This window comes from Myotis brandtii, unplaced genomic scaffold (genome assembly GCF_000412655.1).
Source record: "Myotis brandtii unplaced genomic scaffold, ASM41265v1 scaffold806, whole genome shotgun sequence".
NCBI classification, from domain to species: domain Eukaryota; kingdom Metazoa; phylum Chordata; class Mammalia; order Chiroptera; family Vespertilionidae; genus Myotis; species Myotis brandtii.
In genome coordinates this window covers 1,689,415-1,712,189 of record NW_005371249.1, presented here as the reverse complement: position 1 = coordinate 1,712,189, position 22,775 = coordinate 1,689,415, and the positions used below count along the sequence as shown (strand labels likewise).

The 22,775-nt window shown below is 38.0% G+C and overlaps 1 protein-coding gene across 3 annotated transcripts in view; it reads left to right on the top strand.

Annotated features, from left to right (window-relative positions):
- The window catches only part of RECK (reversion-inducing-cysteine-rich protein with kazal motifs), a 54,080-nt gene that overhangs the window by 1,565 nt on the left and 29,740 nt on the right, over nt 1–22,775 (top strand). For 2 of the 3 annotated variants that reach the window (XM_014531541.1, XM_014531540.1), the window contains exons 2-5: nt 5,725–5,799; nt 6,725–6,761; nt 10,833–10,918; nt 12,647–12,694. In XM_014531541.1, coding sequence (XP_014387027.1) covers nt 5,725–5,799; nt 6,725–6,761; nt 10,833–10,918; nt 12,647–12,694 — 246 coding nt within the window. Of the gene's footprint in view, nt 1–5,724; nt 5,800–6,724; nt 6,762–10,832; nt 10,919–12,646; nt 12,695–14,276; nt 14,379–22,775 lie in introns of all 3 variants that reach the window. The other variant, XM_014531542.1, reaches the window with a different exon arrangement.

The window sequence follows — 22,775 nt, the reverse complement described above, 5'->3', positions numbered from 1 at the left end:
GGTGGGGGGGGGGTGGGATTTTTTTTTGGGGGGGGGGGGGGGGGAGAGGGGAAGGTGAGTTGCTGAATCATCAGTGAAAACCACTGTGTGAAGACATTTGGAAATTTGGAATTAAAACTTTAGAATTTGAATTTCGATAAGTCAGGGCTGGTGTTTTATAATAGTCAACGAAAGAAGGTATCAGATGTCAAGGAGTTTGTGATCTGAGAAAAGGCCCTTAATTTTTAAAAGAAAAATTAGGAGAGATACTCTAGAGAAGGGATTTTGTTTGCTTTGTTTATGCTGAATCCCTCACTCACTGCTTAGACTAGTGCCTCACATGAAAACTCTCAATAAATATTTCTAGATTGACTGACTGGGGTGGTGGGGCTCAAAAGTCATAGTGCAGAGATTTAAAATCTTTTTTTACATTTAAATTTATTATGTAATATTTCAAGTTTGCAAAAATGTATTGTTTTTATATATATACTAGAGGCCTGCCGCTATTTCAAGTTTGCAAAAATGTATTGTTTTTATATATAACTAGAGGCCTGCTGCCCGAGAATAGGCCTTCCTTCCCCTGGCTGCTGGCATTGCCTTTGCTCTGGCCAGAGCCGCCTTTCTGCCTTCCCCTGGCTGCTGGCACTGCCTTTGCTCTGGCCAGAGCCGCCTTTCCGCCTTTACTCAGGCCCGGAGCCGCCTTTCCACCTTCCCACACTGCCCAGAGGCCTGGAGCGGCTGGGGCGGGGCGGGGCGCCAGCTGCTCAGTGGGGGGACGCTGCCCCCAGGCCTGCCATCTTTGTTGGGTTAATTTGCATACTCACTCCTGATTGGTGGGCATCGCGAAGGGATGGTCAGTTTACATCTTTCTCTTTTATTAGTGTAGATATCAATATCTTTCCAACTGTTATAAATTCTTTGAATATAGAGATTGTAATCTGTTTTATTCATCTTTGTTGTACTCATATCATACCATTGCTTAAGGAAGTTGGTCAATGAATGTGTACAAGTTGTTTGGTGAAGACATGGATGCAATGAAAGGAAAATGTAGGATATTATTTGGGGAAGTCAGTAAGTCAGTGCAGGAAATTAAGATTTGTTTCAAAAAGAGAGTCTTTGCTTGTTTGAAGACAAAACTAAATGAGTTATGACAGAAAGAAGAGATAAGTATGAGTTAAAAACCTCTCAAGATCAGGAGTGTAAGCTCTGCGATCTGATTATTTCTGCCTTGAATGGGGTACAGTTTTGGTTATTAAGTTTTTTGCTCTTAGATGATTTGTGTAACATAGTACATATTCTGATATACTGGGTAAGTATGCATCTTTCTTAAGTGTGATTATCAGTTTAGTGAGAAAAGTAACTGCTTCTGTTCAAGTCTTTCTTATCTAAAAATGTACATGCTGCCTCTGTAAGCTAAATTAGTTATTTAACTTATTTATATTCCTAATATTATTATTAGTTATTTACATTTCTAATAAGTTATCTCAGTTATTGATATTCCTAATAACTATCTTTCTTGGTTAATTTAATCTACTTTATAGAATTATAATTTTGGAGGCAGAGTGACCTGATAGATTATCTAACTTTTTTTTATTTTATTAATCCTCACCAAAGAATATGTTTTTTATTGATTTTAGAGAGTGGAAGGGAGAGAGAGAAACACACATCGGTTGTCAACCAGGGATCAAACCCACAATCTGGGTATGTGCCCTGACCAGGAATCGAATCCGCCCCCTTTCAATGGGTAGGACAACGCTTCAACCAACTGAGCCACACTGACTAGAACGATTGTCTAACTTCTTAATTTTGTTTGTTAGATATTCAAAAAACTGAAACCCAGGGAACACATTTTTTAAAAAATATTTTTTTCTGTGTACCAGGTTCTTTACATGCATTATTTCATTTAATGCTAACACTAAGTCCTTGAAGGAGATAATATTATTGTCTGCATTTTATAGATGAGGAAACGGAGGTATGGCAAAGTTCAATTACTTGCCAAGGTCTCGAAGGAAATAACTACAGGACCAGGGACTCAAACCCAAGTGTTTGATTACCAAGTCCATGCTCTTAGCCACCAGGTTGAGGCCAAGTAGGTCGCTCAGTACATTGTTCTTCCTGCTGTTCTAAACTGTTTCAAGTATTGTAGGTTCTTTGCTTTGTTTGCTTGTTTATTTGTTTCTTTTTTGTGAGGAGATAAAGTTGAGGCAAAAGAGGATGAGTGAAAGCATAGCTTTCTCTGTACTTCTTCCCATTCCACTACCAATGTCATATGCTTACTTCTTTCTTTCTACTTGTTTTTATTCTTCTTGCCTTTCATTGTCTTTCCTTTTCCATTTATTTTCCTTTTCTTCTTTTTTATCTTTTTATCATGGGAATTATCATACACACACACACACACACACACACACACACACACACACACAAAGGTAAATAAAAATATAATAACCCCCCCCAAGCTGGTGTGGCTCAGTGGTTGAGTGTCGACCTATGAACCAGGAGGTCATGTCATGGCACATGCCAGGGTTGTGGGCTCAATTCCCAGTGTGGGACATGCAGGAGGCAGCTGATCAACGATTCTCATAGTTGATGTTTCTATCTCTCTCTCCCTCTCCCTTCCTCTCTAAAATCAATAAAAAATTTTATACACACACACACACACACACACACACACACACACACACACCAAACTCCCATATTCAGCTTTAGCATTATTAAGTCAAGGCTAGTTGTGTTTCATTTATACACCCATCCACTCCTCCACCCCCAATTATATTGAGACAAGTTTATATTGAAACAAATCCCAGTTGTCATATAATTTGATCTATAAATTTTCAATTTATATAAATACTCATTAAAGTAGTCTAAAAATAAAAACATCATTATCACTTCTTTTACAATGTAATATTCAAATATCTAATTATTTTTCAAATTTATTGTTTCACTAGTAGCCCCGCACACGAATCCGTGCGCCAGTAGCTTGCCAGTAGCTCGCTGCCACCCTCCAGTAGCTCTCCACTCGCTACCCTGCCCTCCTGTAGCTTCCCACACTCCCTCTCCCCCTCATAGCTTGCTGCCCTGCCCCCTCCTGTAGCCACCCGCTTGTAGCCAGTAGCTTGCTGCTGCCCTCCTGTAGCTCTCTGCCTGCTGCCCCACCCCCCTATATCTCCCTCTGCCTCCCCTTCATAGCTTGCTGCCCTGCCCCTTCCTGTAGCGCTCCACTGCCCACTTGTAGCTCACTGCCCCACCCTCCTGCTGATCTGTGTTCTGGTCATTACACGGTTGGTTGTTACGCTTCCTGGCATAACGACCATTTGCATATTACATCTTTATTATATAGGATAAGTTTATTTTTAATTTGGATCAGAATCCAAGAAATATATTGGTTATATATCTTTTGGTTATATATATCTTTTCTTTTGATATATGGGTTTCTTCTTACAATTTGATGAACAAACCTGGTAATTTATTCTGTAGTGTTTCCCACGGTCTGAATCATGTTGTTCACATCCCCATGGTTTTAATGTGTTTCTCTTTCCTCTTTATTTCTTAGCAATTAGTAGGTAGGTTTAAAGCAGAGCTGTTCAATAGAAATTTATACAGTAATGAAAATATTCTATATCTGTGATCCAGTTCAGTAGCCTCTAGTCACGTGTGCCAAGTGAACACTTGAAATATGATTAAAGAGACTGAGGAACTGAATTTTTAATTTTATTTAGTTGTAATGATTTTAGTTTAAATTTAAATAACCACACATGGCTATCAGCTACCTTATGAAACACATCCAGAGACTTGACCAGATTCACGTTAGGTTTTGTTTAAGTCTTCCTCATAAATAGTATTGTATCTGGTTGTCTCTTTTTATAATATTATCAGTCATCATTGATAATCGCCTAAATGCATTAAGTCACTAGGGGTTGCAAAATGGCAATATTCTAGGTCTCTTCACTTATTAATTACTAGTGGCCCAGTGCATGAATTCATGCACATTGAAAGGAAATTAATTAGAAGAAATATTTTAATATCACTATTCGCCCTTTCTCTATAATAGAAGCGTCAACCAAATTCACGATTGACAATGACAGATCGAAACACACTTGTGCGAATGACGCCCGCAAAAGCTTTATATGTATCGCTCATGCACAAATCAACTTAGCCTTTTATAGATATAAAATTAACTTGCTTAATTAGACCTGCGTTCTGATTTAGCTTAACTTTTTCCAGCCCAATGAAGCACCCTAACTTCTCTTTTAGGTAATTATCAGCAACACAGCAGTAAATATCAACACGAAGCAGATTATTATTGTAGATCACACAGGGAGAACAAAGGGTAAAATATTTAACTTCAGCAGTGTTTGACTCAGTGAGAAAACCTGAAGTCATTTTCAAGGTCCACCATTTCTTCTTTTCAGTCAGGTCAAGTTTCTAAGCTTTCTAAATCTCCATTTTCTGGCTAATGAAAAGAAAATAGGATTCCACCGAGTCTCCTATCTACCTACTCCAGGACTTCTGTGAGGATCAAATGAGATGAGGCATGAGAAAACACTTCACCGACATTTGGTTAAAGTGTAAATGTTTCCACCTGGCTATAAAGCAAGTCGTATTCCTGGGCTGACGAAACTCCAAGGAGGCTAGTTGCTAGGGAGAGGCAGCCAGGCGTTGCTACATGACATCATTACCCGGTGCCCACCGCCACTGTTTCCGGGCTGGGCTGGGCTGTGGGCCCCATTTTGCACCATGGGATCTCGGCAGCATCAGCTGCAATTTGATGGGCTGTCGCTCGGGGTGGTAGCAGGGCCTGTGTCCCACTTGGGGGAAGCTGAATGTTGCTTTGTGGGCGCCAGGTCCACGGTGCCGTTTCTCTGTAAATGGCCAGTGCACATCACAGCAGCTCCTGTGTTGAGCATCTGCCCCTGGTGGTCAGTGCACATCATAGTGACTTGGATGGACGGATGGACACTTAGCATATTAGCCTTTTAGATAGATAGATAGATAGATAGATAGATAGATAGATAGATAGATAGATAGATGGATGGATTGTTGGTAGTTTGGAAGGAAAAGGCTACTAAAACTAACTGTAGATAAATCTTTTTTCACTGTCCTTAGCATTTATGGATTTTATAGCTTTAACCATGAAGGTCTGTCTGATATACATGAAGATTTATAATTTACTGAGACATCAAATAGTTAATTTCATTAACTAAAGTTCTGTTTGGAAGTGAGCCAGGTAGCCTTGTGAGTGAACTGTCAGCTCCTCAGCATCTATATTAAAAAACAGTTTTGTTTCTATTTTATGGCACTTTGCAGAGAAGTTTATGCCATAATGCTATTCACAAATTTATTCTTCACCAATATCAATGTATAACGTAGTGTATTTTTTTATTGTGGTCAGTTGACTTAAGCAGTTTTGTAGAACAGTTTAGGATAAATTTACTGGGATTTTTTTTTTCTCTCTCTCTCTCTCTTTTTTTTTTTTTCTCCCAGGCTAAAGTTTGGTAGCCTGGATTTCTCTATTTTTGGTCATTAGGAAATAGGGTCTAGAGACTTGCTATATTTACATTTTCTTGATTATTTGCCAGATTAACCAACCTTTTTAAAAATGTCATTTTAATGTAGATACTTTCTAAGGTTTCCATTTATAAGAGGAAGATATTCTAGACAACTGATAAATTCAGAAGATAATACATTTTACCTCTTTTTATTTCTTATGAAAAAATGCCACAAAAACTTTTTTCTTTTGTCAAATAGATATTCTCCTCAAAAAGTGAATCCCGACTAAAACATCTGTTGCAGCGAGCCCCAGATTATTGCCCCGAAACAATGGTAGGTCTTGTTTAACTTAACTATGGAAGGTTTTGTCTAAATGAAGTCATCTAATGAGTTCCCTTTAGATTTAGCAAAATTTTCAATGTGAAGGAGGTTTGTGGTCAAAGTAAAATGTTAGATTTATCTAGGTACTTTAAAGAGATCTTCACATAAATTGCTAGATAAAATATCTTTCATTTTTATTGTTTATTCTCTGACATAGGAAAAATAATATTAAATACAAATGTAGTCTTTAAATTTCATTATAATAGTTTATCTGGAATTTGGAATTGTACTTACTATATTTTGACAATTTTATGAAAGCTATATTAACTAAATTTTATATTTACTTTGACTTTGAAAAGTTGTATTTGTGATAAGGGAAAATGTATGATTTTTCATTATTCCTGTCTTCCCATTTTCTGGTATACAGTAGATGTATTGCTTGCCTGTCTGAATCATGTAACTTAAAATGTCTCTAATGTTTGGGTCATCATCCTCAGTGTTTGAGGTGCTCATAAACCAAGCTAAAAAAATCTGAGCTTGCTATGAGTGAGTCTCTTTAGATATGATACAGTAGCTTGGGTTATGTGAGGGCGGGGGAGATGGAGATCACACAATTCTGAGTGATTCATTTTCCTTTAGTCACTCTATACTTTTGTCTTTGTACTTAGAAACAGTGATTCCAGTAAGCAGCTTGAGTAACCAGACTAATCTTCAGTGCTCTTAGATGGGAAGATGGGAAAAGAGCAAGCAATATTTTGCATTTGTTTGATTTTTTTCCCCATAAATATAGCTGGTTGATACTCATATAGTACTAGAACATTGACTGTTATAGACACAAACATAATAAAAACAACTGTACATAATTTCTGTAGAAATTAAGTGTTGTATTTAGGAACTGATTATCTACATAAAAGCCTTTTGGTGATTACAATTTTAGGTTGAAATTTGGAGTTGTATGAATTCGTCTTTGCCAGGTAAGTAATAGAAGTATAACATTTAGCACTTTTATTTTTAAAAACTTACTGTGATTGTAAAATCTGTGTCATAGCCCTATAACTTAATGTATGCCCTTGAGTTTCTATCCTCTCTTTTCCGTAGGCACTCAAATTTTCAAATGTATACTTTATCCTCATTTACTCAATACTTAACATGTTAAGTGCCCAGCCTGTTTTGTCTTCTGGACGGAAAGTATAATGTCAGTCACCGGTGACTGACAGGGCGCTTAATGTGTTAACTGTATTCTTGTCTCCACTTCACCAGGATCTTAGTTTGTAAATCTTACAGCTTTTTCTCAGTACTTACTCTCTTTGATTTCTCTGTGACATTTGATGATATTGACCACTTACCTCCTTGTGGCTGTACCTTGGCCTTTCTTACCTTTTTCCTCTTAACATCCCCCACTTCCCACTGCCAACCACTGCCCCAGGACTGTGGTTATTCCTGAGTACAATCCTCTTCCATTCTTTCTCCACACTCACTCTGCTAACTAATCAGCTCTGGGAAGGTAACTTTCAAATCCTAGTCAATTGGGTGTTTTTTTTTTTGGTTTTCAAATATATTTTATTGATTTTTTACAGAGAGGAAGGGAGAGGGATAGAGAGTTAGAAACATCAATAGAGAAAAACATCAATCAGCTGCCTCCTGCACACCCCCTGCTGTGGATGTGCCCGCAACCAAGGTACATGCCCTTGACCGGAATCGAACCTGGGACCCTTCAGTCCGCAGGCTGATGCTCTATCCACTGAGCCAAACCAGTTAGGGCCCTAGTCAATTGTTTGTGACTTCTAGACATCTCTACCTGAATCACTGCATCTAAGTGGTATCTGAAGTGCAAATCCAAAACCAAACTCATTTTATGATTGTCACTCTTGTGAATGATACTATTGGAGATCAAGTTATCTTTGGCTGCTTTTTCTTTCTAACTCCTTTGACTCTCCACTTATAAAATATTGCATCTGTCTTCACTACTCCTAGTTCAAGCCTTTTTTATATATATAATGCATTTTTATTCATTTCAGAGAGGAAGGAGAGAGAGAGAGATAGAAACATCGACGATGAGAGAGAATCATTGATTGGCTTGCCTCTTGCAGGCTCCACACTGGGATCGAGTCCACAACTGGGCACATACCCTGACTGGGAATTAAACCAGGGATCTCCTGGTTCATAGATCGAAGCTCAACCATTGAGCCACATCGGCCGCGCAAGCCTTTCTTATTACATTCTTGGGATAGAATATTGTAAAAAACTTGGAACTGGTACCAGTATTTCAACATATCACAGCTGTCCTCCCCAGCCTTTCAAAAAAAATCCCTCAAGGGTATCCATTTCTGTTGAAATAAAAGCCAAACTCCCTAGCCTTGCATTCATGGTCTCCTAGGATTACTGGTAAAGCTTACTTTCCAGTCTTAGTTAAAGCCGGTGCCTTGAAAAATGGGAATAAACCTTACATATCTCTGAACCTTAAAGGCTGTCATACAGTGTGAAATTTGCATTTCAAACATTTGTCTTCCTGGCATTGTCCACATTCTTACCTGTCTTCCTAATTATCCCTCTAATGTCCTGGAATTTTATTTATATACTAGAGGCCCGGTGCATGAAATTTGTGCAAGCGGGGGAGGGTTCCCTCAGCCCAGCCTGCACCCTCTCCAATCCGGGACCCCTCAGGGAATGTCTGACTGCCGGTTTAGGCCTGGTCCCTGTGGGCTGTTGGACATCCTCTCGCAATCCAGGACTGCTGGCTCCTAACCGCTCGCCTGCCTGCCTGATCGCCCCTAACCACTCTTCCTGATCGCCTCTAACTGCCTCTGCCTGATCGCCCCTTACCCCTCTGCCTGCCTGCTGATTACTCCTAACCGCCTTTCCCTGCCAGCCTGATTGCCCCTAACTGCCCTCCCCTGCCAGCCTGTTCGCCCCTAACTGCCCTCCCCTGCCAGCCTGATCACCCCTAACTGCTCCTCTGCCAGCCCAATTGCCCCTAGCCATCTCTGCCTCAGCCGCCGCCACTGTGGCTTTGTCCGGAAGGAGGACCAGACAACCAGCAACCTGGTCTAATTAGCATATTACCCTTTTATTATTATAGATATATATGCACATACATATACATACACATTATTTTTACCAAACTGATTTCTATAATGGAATAAATCATATATTTTATCTATTTCATAGTCCACAGAATATCTAATAGAGTGTCTTGTACATAGTAGAGGCTCAGCAAATATAAATGCTTGTCGAATAATTTAATATTTTCTAAGAGGCCACTGGGTATGTGGAAGCAGCAATATATGGCATGATGGTATAAAAGTTCACAGAATTTATGACCTACAGTGATTCCATTCAAAATTATATCTAAAATGTGAGTGATTCTCAATAGCAAAGATTTAAAGGAAATTATAGGCAATGGGGCTAGAAAAGAGTCTGTTGCCCTTTTTACTCTTAAAACATGTAGGGATATAGAGGCTTATGATATTCAGTATTTTTAGCCAATTGTAACAGTTGGGATGGTTTATATTATACAGGGTTGGGCAAAAGTAGGTTTATAGTTGTTTGTATGGAAAATACTACAATAATTAATAAATAATAATACAACAATAAGCTGTATTTTGTATCCTCACAACTATAAACCTTTTTTTGCCCCACCCTATATTTTTAGAGCTTTATCTGTGGGCCACGTTTTTGCTTTTGTTTGTTTTGTTTTTTAGCAGAATGCTTCTGTTTGTTGTGTTAAGTCCTACTTTGATTTGGAGAACTATGCTACTTATAGCTTTTGAAACCCTGACATTTTTTTCAGATGTAAATAATAATCTAATTTATTGTATATGTGGGTTTGAAGACCCATGTATTACATGGAAGCAACATAAACCATTTTTTAAAATACCATTTTATTCATTTTTAGAAAGAGGAAGGGAGAGGTATATATAGAGAGAAACATCAATGATGAGAGAGGATCATCTATTGCCTGCCTCCTGCACGCCCCCAGATCCAACCCGCAACCCGAGCATATACCCTGAGTGGGAATCAAACTGTGACCTCTTGTCCTGGTTCATGGGCTGATGTTCAACCACTGAGCAACACCAGCAGGGCCATAAAACATTTTTTAAAAGATATAAGGAATTTGCAGCATCCCTACAAGCATAAATCTTTTTCCTCTTCATAATTATTATATCTCCTAATTTTATTCTATGAGTCATTCATTGACATTTGATTACAAAAAGGGCTCTAAAAATACACTAAATTATTTTTTATAATTTTATAAAAAGGTGATATTATGATACATCTTGTTATCAGTGATTTGGTTGGAGAATTAGCTGCTGTACATAAACTGAACCAGAAGAGTTATTTTGCCCATCAAAATTAGTCCTGGCTCATAGGAGATGTTCCTGTCTGTTTACCAAGTATTGATTTTAAATGGTGTCATGGGCTTCACACTACTGTAGGTATTTAATATGTTTGAATTCAGTACCTCTTTGTTAAGTTAAATTGGAATCTTTGCCTCTGCTTCACAGTCTAAAGGTGAGGAAGGCCTCTCCTTGCTTTCCTGAACCTGTACGTCCTCTAAAGATGCTACCTACCCAAGAATGAGAATGACCTAGAGCAGCGGTTCTCAACCTGTGGGTCGCGACCCCTTTGGGGGTCAAACGACCCTTTCACAGGGGTCGCCTAAGACCATCGGAAAACACATATATAATTACATATTGTTTTTGTGATTAATCACTATGCTTTAATTATGTTCAATTTGTAACAATGAAATTGGGGGTCACCACAACATGAGGAACTGTATTAAAGGGTGGCGGCATTAGGAAGGTTGAGAACCACTGACCTAGAGGGTTTAGGGTGGGCAGGGAGATGAGAGAAAAAAACAAAGGACCTGATAATAGCATTGGGAATAAGGCTGAGGGGAGAGGCTTACTAATTTTGAGGCCCTTTTGTCTGAGCTAGTTTTTCTGTAAACACTTTGATTCTTAGTGGTATCCACAAACCAGTTTGACATGCTGTTTGTATTTGTCACTGTTTATGACCAAATATTTGAACGTTTTGTTTTTAAGGTGTGTTTAAGAAATCTGACGGCTGGGTTGGCTTAGGCTGCTGTGAACTGGCTATTACCTTGGAGTGTCGACAGGCTTGCAAGCAGGTAATACTGAACAATCAGGCTCTTGAAAAGCATGAAGTGCAGTTTGGGTTTTAGTTGTGCATATGTCTTGAACCTTGGCCACCTCATACCTTTGGAGAGGTGACCTATAAAGCTGAAAATTTATTATTTCTTGCAGAGACCACTTCCTTTTAGACTCGCTGCTTTTTCAGTTATGGCTGCTGCATATAAGACCCCGAGCCCGCTCTTATTCTTTCTCAACCTCTCTGCCACACAAAGAAAGAATATTCATAAATTATATAAATGTCTAATCACTGTGTTGTATACTTGAAACTAATATACTATTGCATGTCAACTGTAATTGAAAAATAAAAATTATTAAAGAAAAATCATGAATATTGTAGGAATTGAGGCCTTTTGTACTTTGCCTGTGGTCATGCTTAGTCAGTGCTGAATGACTCCAAATGGTCATGTGAATTTGGGCCATGCCTAAGTAAGAGCAGTTGATACAGTTGGCTTATTTTGCTTTCATTTTCCCTTCTGTCTTTCATCCTGGGTTTTCCCTGAGTATGTTCTTATATCCCTTCTCGGCTCCTAAGGTGAGCATGACTCCTACAGTGAATTATGACTTCTTTTTTATTTGATATATCTCTAGTCCAGTTCAGGTTAGGCCCCAGAGTTACTCCTCATTACGCTCATTTTCATATGGCTCCTCAGAGTGTTGTCAGAAAACTAGTCTGGTTCCTCATACTCCAAGTGGTGGGAGTAGACTTAACTGGGAAGTTTAGGTGGACCTGAAACCACAGCTGGAAAGCCTCTTTGATTTTCTTCTTCTAATTACTGTCCTCTGGACAGGGGTATGTGAGACATAGTGTCACCTTCACTTTCATACATACCACTGCAACATCCTTTGGGCAGTATACAGCCTAGCTATCTGCTGCTCTCCTCCAGGCATTGGGATGAAGCTGAGTTGCAGAAGATTGGAACTATAATGGATCTAGTCCCCATCCTCTTCAGCTGGCCTATTCAAAATTACATGAGCTTAGGTGATAGAATAGAGGAAATAGAACAAGGGACCAGAGGCCATGGCTCTAAAACATCTCTAAATAGGGACTGATATCATGTGGAAGAATAACCATGCCTTTTAATAACAAGCCCTCAGCAGATTTGTTATGGCTTGTTTTATATAGAAAGTACATACTTTCTATGTAAAAACTTAATATTTCTCTGAGCATCAGTTTCTTCATCTGTAGAAGAGAAAATATCTCCATTAACTTGTTAAGAGAATTACATAAAAATAACTTGTTAATTTCTAGGTATAGCCTTTCCCTCTTTAATTGCCCTTTTTGTTATATATGGATCTTTTCTGAGGAAAAGTTAGTATGAGAACTTATAATATGAAGGGTTAAAGAAGAAGCAAAATATAAATATCCTGGCAGAGCTTCACAAGAAAATTTGCTGCAGAGTGGAATTCAGCTAAAAAAAAAAAAGTCTTCTGATTTACATTTCCTTCAAAGTTATCTAGTTTCTGAAATAACAAAAAGACTGTGTTATTATGTGAGATTAAAGCCATAAAAGGTTAGAGTGAAGTTCTAGCATATCCGATAGGTTCTGGGACTGATGTTTGTTTAAGAGAAATTGCATGAAATGTGTTTGTTGTATATAAGGAATTTTAAAATATTTGAGCATAAGGTTTTCCTGTTCTTTTTTATTCTGTGCTGAATAGCAATGTATAATAAAATTAATGGAGAAATTTGTTGTCTCATTTAGGCATCTTCAAAAAATGATATTTCCAAAGTTTGCAGAAAAGAATATGAGGTATGTATATTATTTAACAAATTTGGATAGACTATTCAGATATTATAAAAATGGATAGAATCACTTAAATTTTAAAATGAATTCATTCTTACATAAATTGCCTTTTACTTTTCAGAAAATATAGCCTTGACAAAAATATCATTTGTCTTGTTTAGAAATCTTAAGACTTTAGTTGACTTTTGTTGAAATTAAGCATTAATTTTAAATAAATGCCTAAATCACATATACAGAGGATTTAACCTATAATGTTTTCTTAACAAAGCAATTGGTTGTATCCAAAGTTGTAAAATAATTTTTCTTAGGATCCATATTCTCTTTTCCCCTTTTCCTATCCCTTGACCCCAAAAAAAAGAAAAGAAAAGAAACAAACCCATATTGCTATTGTGAATAGCTTCAATTTTTCCTAGGATCTTGCATTTGGGTGGGGTGGGGTGAGGTGAAAGTACTAACTTACAAAGGCTGTATTAAATTTGAAGGAGTCTTGTCTCCCAATGGTGGTATTTCAAGCACTGTGATATCGAGATGGGAGAGTTATTAGGGCAGAAGTAGGTAAGGTGTTTCATATCATGCAAATATGTACAGAAGTGTCCCTGATGTGAAAAGGTTCCTTATTGGGACTACTTTGTTTTGTTTCTAGAATTTCATGGTTAAATGTGGCAGCATTATTGTTTTTTCATAGTATAAGACCATGTAATTAAGGATACTTAAGTGCATATACCTCATTCATCATCTATAATAATAAAAGCATAATATGCTAATTAGACCGGACATCCTTCCAGACAAAGCGGGGCTGCGAGGGAAGCCCGTGTCCTGATTGCCTGCCAGCGGCTGGAGGGAAGCCTGGGTCCCGGGTGCCAGAGGGAAACTGGTGCCAGCAGCTGGGGGGGAAGGAAGGCCTACTCTTGCATGAATTTCATGCATCGGGCCTCTAGTTTTTATATATAAACATTGGAATTCTTATTGCTTTTTTTTCCCCATCCTCTCCCAAGGATATGTTCATTGATTTTGGAGAGAGAAAGGTGGGGAGGGGGAAGAGAAACATCAGTCAGTTGCCTCCTGTGCAAGCCCCTACCAGGGTTTGAACCCGCAACCTAGGTATGTACCCTTAGCAGGAGTCAAATCCAAAGCCTCAAAGCATATGGGACGATGCTCTAACCAACTGAGCCACCTGGACAGGGTTCTATTGCTTTTAATAGTCGGTGTGCTCTTGGAGAAGAAAGACAGGACAACTTTCTTAACTGCTTCTAGATTATAGTTCTGATTTGCTTTTTTTCTTTTCTCAAAGCTTATAATTCTGCCTCTTGATTAATATTTTTAAATTGGAGAATCTTATTTATCTTTTGTCTCTTTGTACTATTTGCTAACTTACCTCTGTTCCTCTGAAGACAAATTTCCAAATTAACTGTAACTTTCCTCTCTTCTTATTGAAGAGAGCCTTGCTATAAAGAAGTAAAATACCTTTTTTTTTCTTCTTATCTCTCTACCTTTGAAATAACTAGTTTTAGTTTCTCTTGAACAAAGTGGCTAACTATAATTCCTTCTTTTCTCCCACATGATGTCTGACATTGTCCATCTCCTGTAGCCTGTCCTCCATTATTTTAGTGTGCTTCCCTCTCTTGTCTGGATTTCCGCATTGCCCTAGGAAGTCTGCCAGTATGTGTTGATGAAGGACGGGACAGGAAAGGTAAGAGAGATAAACACTGTCCTATGAGAGAAATACTAAGAGTAGTTTACTTTTAGTAGTTTATTTCTCTTACTTGGTTTAGAATTAAGAACCTATTTTCCAAAAAGCTACATGCCAAGAGAGTTCATTTGTATATATAAAAAAGTTGAACCTCCTAATAATTCAAGATAGTTCAAAACTCAGTTTGATTTCTTATATGTATTTAGAAATAAAAAGAGAGACAAGAACACTTTAATACAGAAAGAGGATTCTGCATTATAAACCCCAAATAACAATCACTGTCATGATTGTTGAAATTTAGTTTAAAGATAATGGCTAAAGTGAATTGGGTAAGTTTGGTATTGTGGAACCTATTTTAACTGGATTGGTTGTTTATCAACATTAGAATAATTTATAAAATTAGGCTTTTAGTATCTTTTTCTTAACACTAGAGTGGTCCCTGGGGTGAACTTCTAGTTGTGTAAGTTTTCCTTTAGGCTTACGATATTAGGGGTTAGCATTTATCCTGAAGGATGGTTTTTTATAGTTTGATTAGAGATTCAGAGAGTGAATAATATATTCAAAGGAGCTAATGTTTCTCTTTCTTGGTGAGCTGATGCAGAATCGCTTTTGAGGGGATTTCCTAAGAATTTACTTACTTGAATAAAGTTAAAACATTTTAATAACATTTAAGATTCTGAGTTTGTTTTCAATGAAGCTAAGATAAATCAGTTAAATGTAAGACATTATTATGTCTGATTTTATAACATCTGGTTTCTTACACAAATCAATACTAATAAATATTTATTGTATACCGAGAGGCAGGGTTGTTTTGTTTTGTTTTGTTTTGTGTGTGTGTGTGTGTGTATTTTTTTTTACTGATTTCAGAGAGGAAGCGAGAGGGAGAGAGAGATAGAAACATCAATGAGAGAGTCATTGATTGGCCTCCTGCACACCCCACGCCAGGGATCAAGCCGCAACCCAGGCATGTACCTTGACCAGGAATTGAACCGTGACCTTCTGGCTCATAGGTCGACATCAAACACTGAACCAAAACAGATGAGGCCCCAAACTAGGCTGATAGCAACAGAGTCGAGTATTCAGGAATAAATGAGAGACTTGAAGGCAGAATCCATCCACAGAATTTATTGATGGATTCAATATAGGAGATGATATTCAGGGAAATAAAAAATAATTATTAGTGAATCAGTGAATTGGGAGATAGAACTGAAGAAATTGCCCTAACCGGTTTGGCTCAGTGGATAGAGCGTTGACCTTCGGACTGAAGGGTCCCGGGTTCGATTCCGATCAAGGGCATGTGCCTTGGTTGCGGGCACATCCCCAGTAGGGGGTGTGCAGGAGGCAGCTGATGGATGTTTCTCTCTCATCCATGTTTCTAACTCTCTATCCCTCTCCCTTCCTCTCTGTAAAAAATCAATAAAATATATTTAAAAAAGAAAAAAGAACTGAAGAAATTATTTGGCATAGCTGCATATAGGGACAGGCTGAAAGAGTTTAAGGGAAATGGTGGATAGAGAAAGTCATCTAATTGGAATACTAGAAGAGAAGAAAGAATATGGAGTAGATTCAATGTTTAAAGAAGCCCAACAAATCCCCAGCAGGATTTTTAAAATGTATATTTATAGACACACCTCATAGCCAAAGATCTTAAAAGCAGTCAGAAAAAAAGGACATCACCTTTAAAGGAGACCATCAGCTGATTTCTCAATAGCAACAGAGGAGGCCAGAGACAGAATGATACCTAAACTTCTCTGAAAGAAAATAACTATTAATCTAGAATCCCATGTCTAGCAAAAAAATTTTTTCATAATTAAGATATTTCCAGACAACAAAAGCAGAGAATTGCCATTACTGGACCCTTTATAGAAAGAATTCCTCTCTAAAGGAAGTTCTAAAATAGCTATAATTATTGAAATGCAAAAGAAAAAAAAGAATGATGACAATACAAAGTGAGTAAGTCACAACATACACATTGTTTAAAACAATAATGTATTTTTTAGTTTTTTTAAAAAGAAAATACACAACAATAGCATATACATTGGGAAGGTTGTTTAAAGAAATTGAAGTAAGTTGAGTGTTAGGTCTTTTTAAATGTTAATACCTATATCTCAGAGGTAGTTAGGAATGCAGGACTAAAGAAGAGAAGAGAAATCATGCCCAAAGATAACTGTGAAGTAAACCTTGAACTTCAAGAGTAAAAGAAAACAATGAAAGAAAAAGCATAGAAAAAGGGAGAGAGCTGGGCTTTGAAAGTTGCTTCTTTAGGGAACTAGAAGAGAAGGAGCCAGATACTAATCTGAGAGGACCAGACCTATGTTCAAAATGAAATGAGATATTCCAAGAAAAAGAACTTCCTATCACTGGCAGCGTTCAAGCAAAGGCTTATTGGATTCACCTGTTGTGAAGGGGATTTCTGTAGTGGACAGGAGATTTGACTAAAGATCTCTCAACTCTACAGTTCTCTTATTCTGACCAACACTTAAGAAAGAGTGCTTCCTTCAGTAGTTAAGAGTACTTCTTTCAGAATCACATCTGTTTGGTCGGGGCCACCAACATCAACCAGTGGCTTGAAACTCTGGCATGGACATGTTCAAGTGTCATGAGAATGCTCACTTCCAGGTTCTCCATGCATTTTCACAGGCTTGGTCCTTAGCCCACCTAGAAGTATTGGTCAGGCCACCGGATTCATGAATATATGATGCTAGAACCAGAGATGATACTTAAAATATTTAATAACTGGAACCCCATAGGCACCAACAGTCAGAACAAATGCGGGCTATAAACCATCAGTGTAGCCATACTAGTGCACATTGGCTGATTAGAACTAAAGTAAAAACGAACCCATGTTTTCCATGAGTTGTGATACAAGTGTAATTTTTAAAAATTGTCTGATGATAGTTATTTTCTTCCTTGAACGTCATAATAAACATCAAGATGATCTGAGGCTGGTAAATTTCCAGGGACCTGGCAATGGTTAATGACACAAATTTTAGTTTCAAGCTGATAAATCCATTTTGTACCTTTATGTCAGTCCTTACCTGCCATTCTCTTAACATAATGGCCATAAATATAAATACCTTTCCACTTGCTGCATGACCCACTGAAGTATAATGCTACAAATTTGTCATCAGACTTACTTCGTCCACAGATTCTTCTTTATGCTTTCTTTATATTTTCAGAAATGTCATCTTCATTTCTCTCCTTTCTTTCCTAGCTTTGTTCAGTCCAGTTATTTGATGTTACTTTATAAGGAAGATGAGAAACTGTGAAGGAAAGTCTGTAAAAGATATTTTTGTGAGGACTCACTTTTTAAAAATCTTTAGGCATTTAAGTTGTAAACTCAACAGTTGCTAAACAAAACTAAAATAATATTCTGTCCTGGAGCTCTGGTCCTATAAAAATACTAAAATAAAATTAAGAGTCAGGGTGTTAAAAAGAGGCTCTAAGAAGCTCAATAACAAAGATGGTTGGCCTTGTGAGTTTTAGGCTCAGTTCTTTCAGCATCATTCTATCAACATGCTGCTAAATGCATAAGAGAAGGGTGCAGGTATGTGTTAAATTTTATTTTTTGAATATTCACACGGTTCAAAATTTAAAATGTTATACAATAAAAAGTCTTTTTTTCACCTCTTGTACTGCAACCACTCAGTTCCTTACGTTACCAGAGATATCTTATGCATATAAAAGCAAATATGTGCATATATTCCTCCTCTGCCCCCCTGTAACACAAATGGTAGCCTGCCATACACTTTGACCTACCCCTGGATGCCAGTGTTTGGTGCATATTTATGTATGTCTACATGGGCTATACAGTATATCCTCAGGAAATTCAAAATTAAATGTATTTTATTTTGCTTCATTTTCTCTCAAATTAACCTTGATTCTAGATTTACTACCAGAAGCATAAAGAAAAGGGATGAAAAAATATCCCCATTTAGAGATAGGATTACCAGGATATCAGCACCAGCAGGATTGTCTGGATGGCTGGAGGCCTCCTACACCTCAGTGTGATTGGATCTGTGCTGCAGTGGTTCTAAGAATAGAGACAGTCAGCTGTGGAGGGTTTTAGTAAAAAGAATCTTGTGGTACTTTGCCCCAGCAAAGCCTTCAGGGGACCTAAATGTAAAGATAAGGAAACTCCGAAAATTGTCGTGATATAGTAAGTAGAAAACTGAATGGGAGGCTTGGTAAATGGTAAAATGCTATATAGGTGTACTGTATCTGAGTAGAGTTGAGCCGTTACCTGCAGCTGATGAGCTCCAAAAAGAGCGAAACCTATTAGGTCCTGCAGTACTGGCTTAAGATAGTATAAAACCGTGATTATGTTCCATTTGTATATTGTTTCATTTTGTCATACTTTATATTATAGTTTGGGGAAGATAATAACTCCTATTTAGTCTCCCAGTGCTAGTATATTTCCTCTCTAGTCCATTTTTCCGAGAAGTCACCTGAATGAGATCATACCAAAAGGGAAATTTAATCGTTCAGATTATATTATGACCTGGTCTAATCTCCATGGCCAGTTTTTCCCCACTAGGCAATCTCATCTACTCCCCCATAACGTCATTGCCCCTATATGATGACAAACCCAGAATCTTCTTTGCTAGCTTCGTTTAAGTACTCCTGAATCACTCTTGAATGTGTACTTTTGATATTCAATTGGCATTTCAAATCAGGCAAACTGATTGTTACCCTTCCTACCTTCCCTACCCCTTCTTCCCTCCTTCCCTTCTGCTGCATACCGCCCTCCCCCCCCCCCCCCCCACACACACACATGAACTAAACCTTTTTCTTACATGTCTTTCATCATCTCCCACAAATAATTGGCTATCAAGCTCTAAAAATTTGCCTTCGAAATATATCTTAAATCAGTCTGCTTTCCAGATCCTCAATTACTGTCTTAGCTGAGGCCTTTAAACTACTTTCTGGACAACAGCTGCCCAACTAGCTTTCCTATCTCTAATTTCTTCTTTTATCTACTACTTTCTTAGAATGGTTTCTTGAAAGACCAAATATAGTCATATCACTCCCTTAAATAAAATACATGGTTAATAGCAGAAATTATAAGTTGCATAAGGGAGGGAAGAGTCAGAGGCTAGATAGAGAAGAGCTTGGTATGTCAGACTGAGGAACATGAACTTTATCCTATAGGTAAGCCATTGAGGAGTTTTGTTAATTGTAGTTGTACAACCTGTTTGTACTACCTGAAAGTCCCTCTTTCTGAATCTATCCTATCACTCCCCATTCAGTGATATGATGAAGCTGGGATCTTACTAGCTAGGAATAACCGATTATTAAATATTCAGGAGTTTTGTAAACCAGTTTTAAGTTTGAAAGCAGCTATGATTAGGGTATTAATGGACATCAGCAAATACGGCAAAATCTGGACTCTTCCCCTGATCCCCAAACTCCCTTGAAAGCTGATCCCAACACACCACTACCCCTATCCAACTGGCAACTTTGCTTCAAATTTTGACTTAGTTTCTATTTAAAAACTTTCCTGCCAAGTTCTCTTGCCTCCACACACATAAAATTGATTGCTACTTCTAAAGTCCTTTACATGCTTTATTATAGCATTTGTCATCTTATAGGATAATTCTGTTCACATGTCACTTTTTAATACTACACTCTGAGTTCCTGGAGGCAGAGTCTATGTCTCTTTTGTCTTTGCATCTGTCATTCATTTATTCACTCAGCATTCATTGAATTTATACACTCCAAAATGAGAGACTTAATTGGTGTCAGACACTGTTCTCAGGGTACAAAGATGAAAGGATTTAGCCACTACCTACTAGAAGCTCATAGTCTAGTTCATGAGAAGAGAGAAATTCAAATAGTTCATTACAATACAGTGAGACAAGTACATTGCTAGAAGTCTGTACAAGACACATTGGTGCCTGGAGGAACAAAAATCCCTGTTCAGGGTAATGGGGAAATATCTACAGAACAGGTAAGAATTAAAGGATGAACAAAAATTTTTTGCCTTGTAAAAAGGTGCTACAATTAGTATTTTTATAGATAGAACTAGAGGCCCGGAGCACAAAATTCATGCACTGGGTGGGGCGGGGGTCACTCAGCCCAGCCTGAGCCCTCTCACAGTCCAAGGAGCCCTCGGGGGATGTCCAACTGCCGCGGAGGCAGGAAAGGTTTTTGCCAGCGTGAGCCTGGCTTCTGGCTGAGTGGCGCTTCCCCCTGTGGGAGTGCACTGACCACCAGGGGGCAGCTCCTGCGTTGAGCATCTGCCCCCTGGTGATCAGTGTGCATCATAGCGACCAGTCATTCTGCCGTTCTATTGATTTGCATATTAGCCTTTTATTATATAGGATTTTTAACAGGAATTTTTTTTCACTCTGGACAGCTGACTTGCACAGGTTCTTTGTTTCAGAATAAATAACACTTGTATAAAGTCTATAAATTAGGCATTCTTTGGATGAGTAGAGAAAGCACTTAATATAGCACGTCATTGAAAAACATCATTTTGTTCAACATTGTTTAGTAATGATGTTGGTGAGAGATGCTGTAGGAACTTAACTCTTGTTTATATCAATTAGCCAATGGTAAAATAGCATTATATATTCTTTTGTGAAAGTCACAGAACCTATCAACGATGTTAAGTGCGGACTTACTGTATTGTATCTGTTATCACAATAATGTTGTCCAGCTGTATAGTGAAGTTGAAGATCTCTTGAGACCCTGTCAACTCCAGTATACTGACATGTTCTTTGGGTCTCTGATGTTGTGGTAGATCTTCACTTCAGTAACACTGTAACTTTGATCTAGTCTAGGGTAAAATGAGTGGTGAGGGCGCTGTTATAGGAAGGCACATTGGGTATAATATTGGTGGCAGAATGTCAAAAGAGGCTCCATTTAATAATATATTTTTATTATATACCAATAATTATAAACTCTCAGTTACTTCCTGTTTTTGCCACCAGATGGCGATCAGGTATTTGAAGGACAATTGACTAAGAACTCAAGATTGGCTATCTTAAGAAATGAGGAAAGCCTGGCTGGCATGGCTCAGTGATTGAGATTCGACCTATGAACCAGGAGGTCACGGTTCGATTCCCAGTCAGGGCACATGCCCAGGTTGTGGGCTCAATCCCCAGTGGGGGGCGTGCAGGAGGCAGCCAATCAATGATTCTCTCTCCTCATTGATGTTTCTATCTCTCCCTCTCCCTTTCTCTTTGAAATCAATAAACATATATAATAAATAAATAAAAGAAATGAGGAAATATAAGTTAATGCTGTGACTCATTATGTGTATATCTTAAGCCCTGTCAAACTAATCAGTAGTAATTAAACAGTGAAAAGTGGAGTTATCTATGGTTTAGTTACCTAAGAAATAATTTATAGTTACTTAAGATTAGTAACTTACCTAAATATAGTTACTTAAGATTAGATATCTTTTATCACAAAAGGTGACATGATTAGAGTCTATGTAATCATGATGACTGTAAAGTAATCAAAAGAAGGGTTGAAGGCCCATTCTTTTAAACATTAAAATTGGTAAAGATAGAGATATAAAAACAGTATTAACACTGAGGAAATATAAATGTTTATGGTTCAACAAATTAGAGTAAATCTATTTGTGAAGGGTCTATCAATAGACATTACGAGAAATGAAAGATACTTAGGGAATATTTCTGAACTCTGGATATGATGTCAAGGGAGACAGCTGTGCCCTTCTTCTAAATCAGGGGTCAGCAAACTTTTTCTGTAAAGAGCCATACAGCAAATACTTGAAGCTTGCAGGCCGTATGATTTCTTTCTACCCAATTCTACCATCTTAGTGTGGGTAAAAGCTAGGGTCTATAAGTATTTTCTTTTCTAGGCCTGTCTCTGGCATCTGTCAAATAAGGAGTTAGATTAGATCATCTCTGACATTTTTCAGATTTTGTGTCCTTTTGTACATCTCTCAAGCAAAGTGATCCCACAGGCTGACCCAGAGTGATATTTCTTTTATTTGTAAGGTCAAATTTTTATTTTTTTAAAATATATTTTTATTGATTTCAGAGAGGAAGGAGAGGGAAAGAGAGATAGAAACATCAATGATGAAAGAGAGTCATTGATTGGCTGCCTGCTCACCCACCACTATTGGGGATGAAGCTCGAAACCCTGGCATGTGCCCTGACTGGAAATCAAACCACAACCTCCTGGTTCATAAGTCGATGCTCAACCGCTGAGCCACGCCGGCCGGGCTTGAAGCTAGGTTTTAAATAATCAGTAAAGCTGGTCCTTTAACAAGTCCAGATTACATGGCTGGCTTGTGATTTAGCTGAACTTAAAAGCCCAAATCATCTCTATTCAACAATAGGGTGCACTTGATTTCCATTTACCTTTTATTTATGCCCATATCATTTCTTTTAAGAATTCATCCTTTTCCAATTGTGAGTG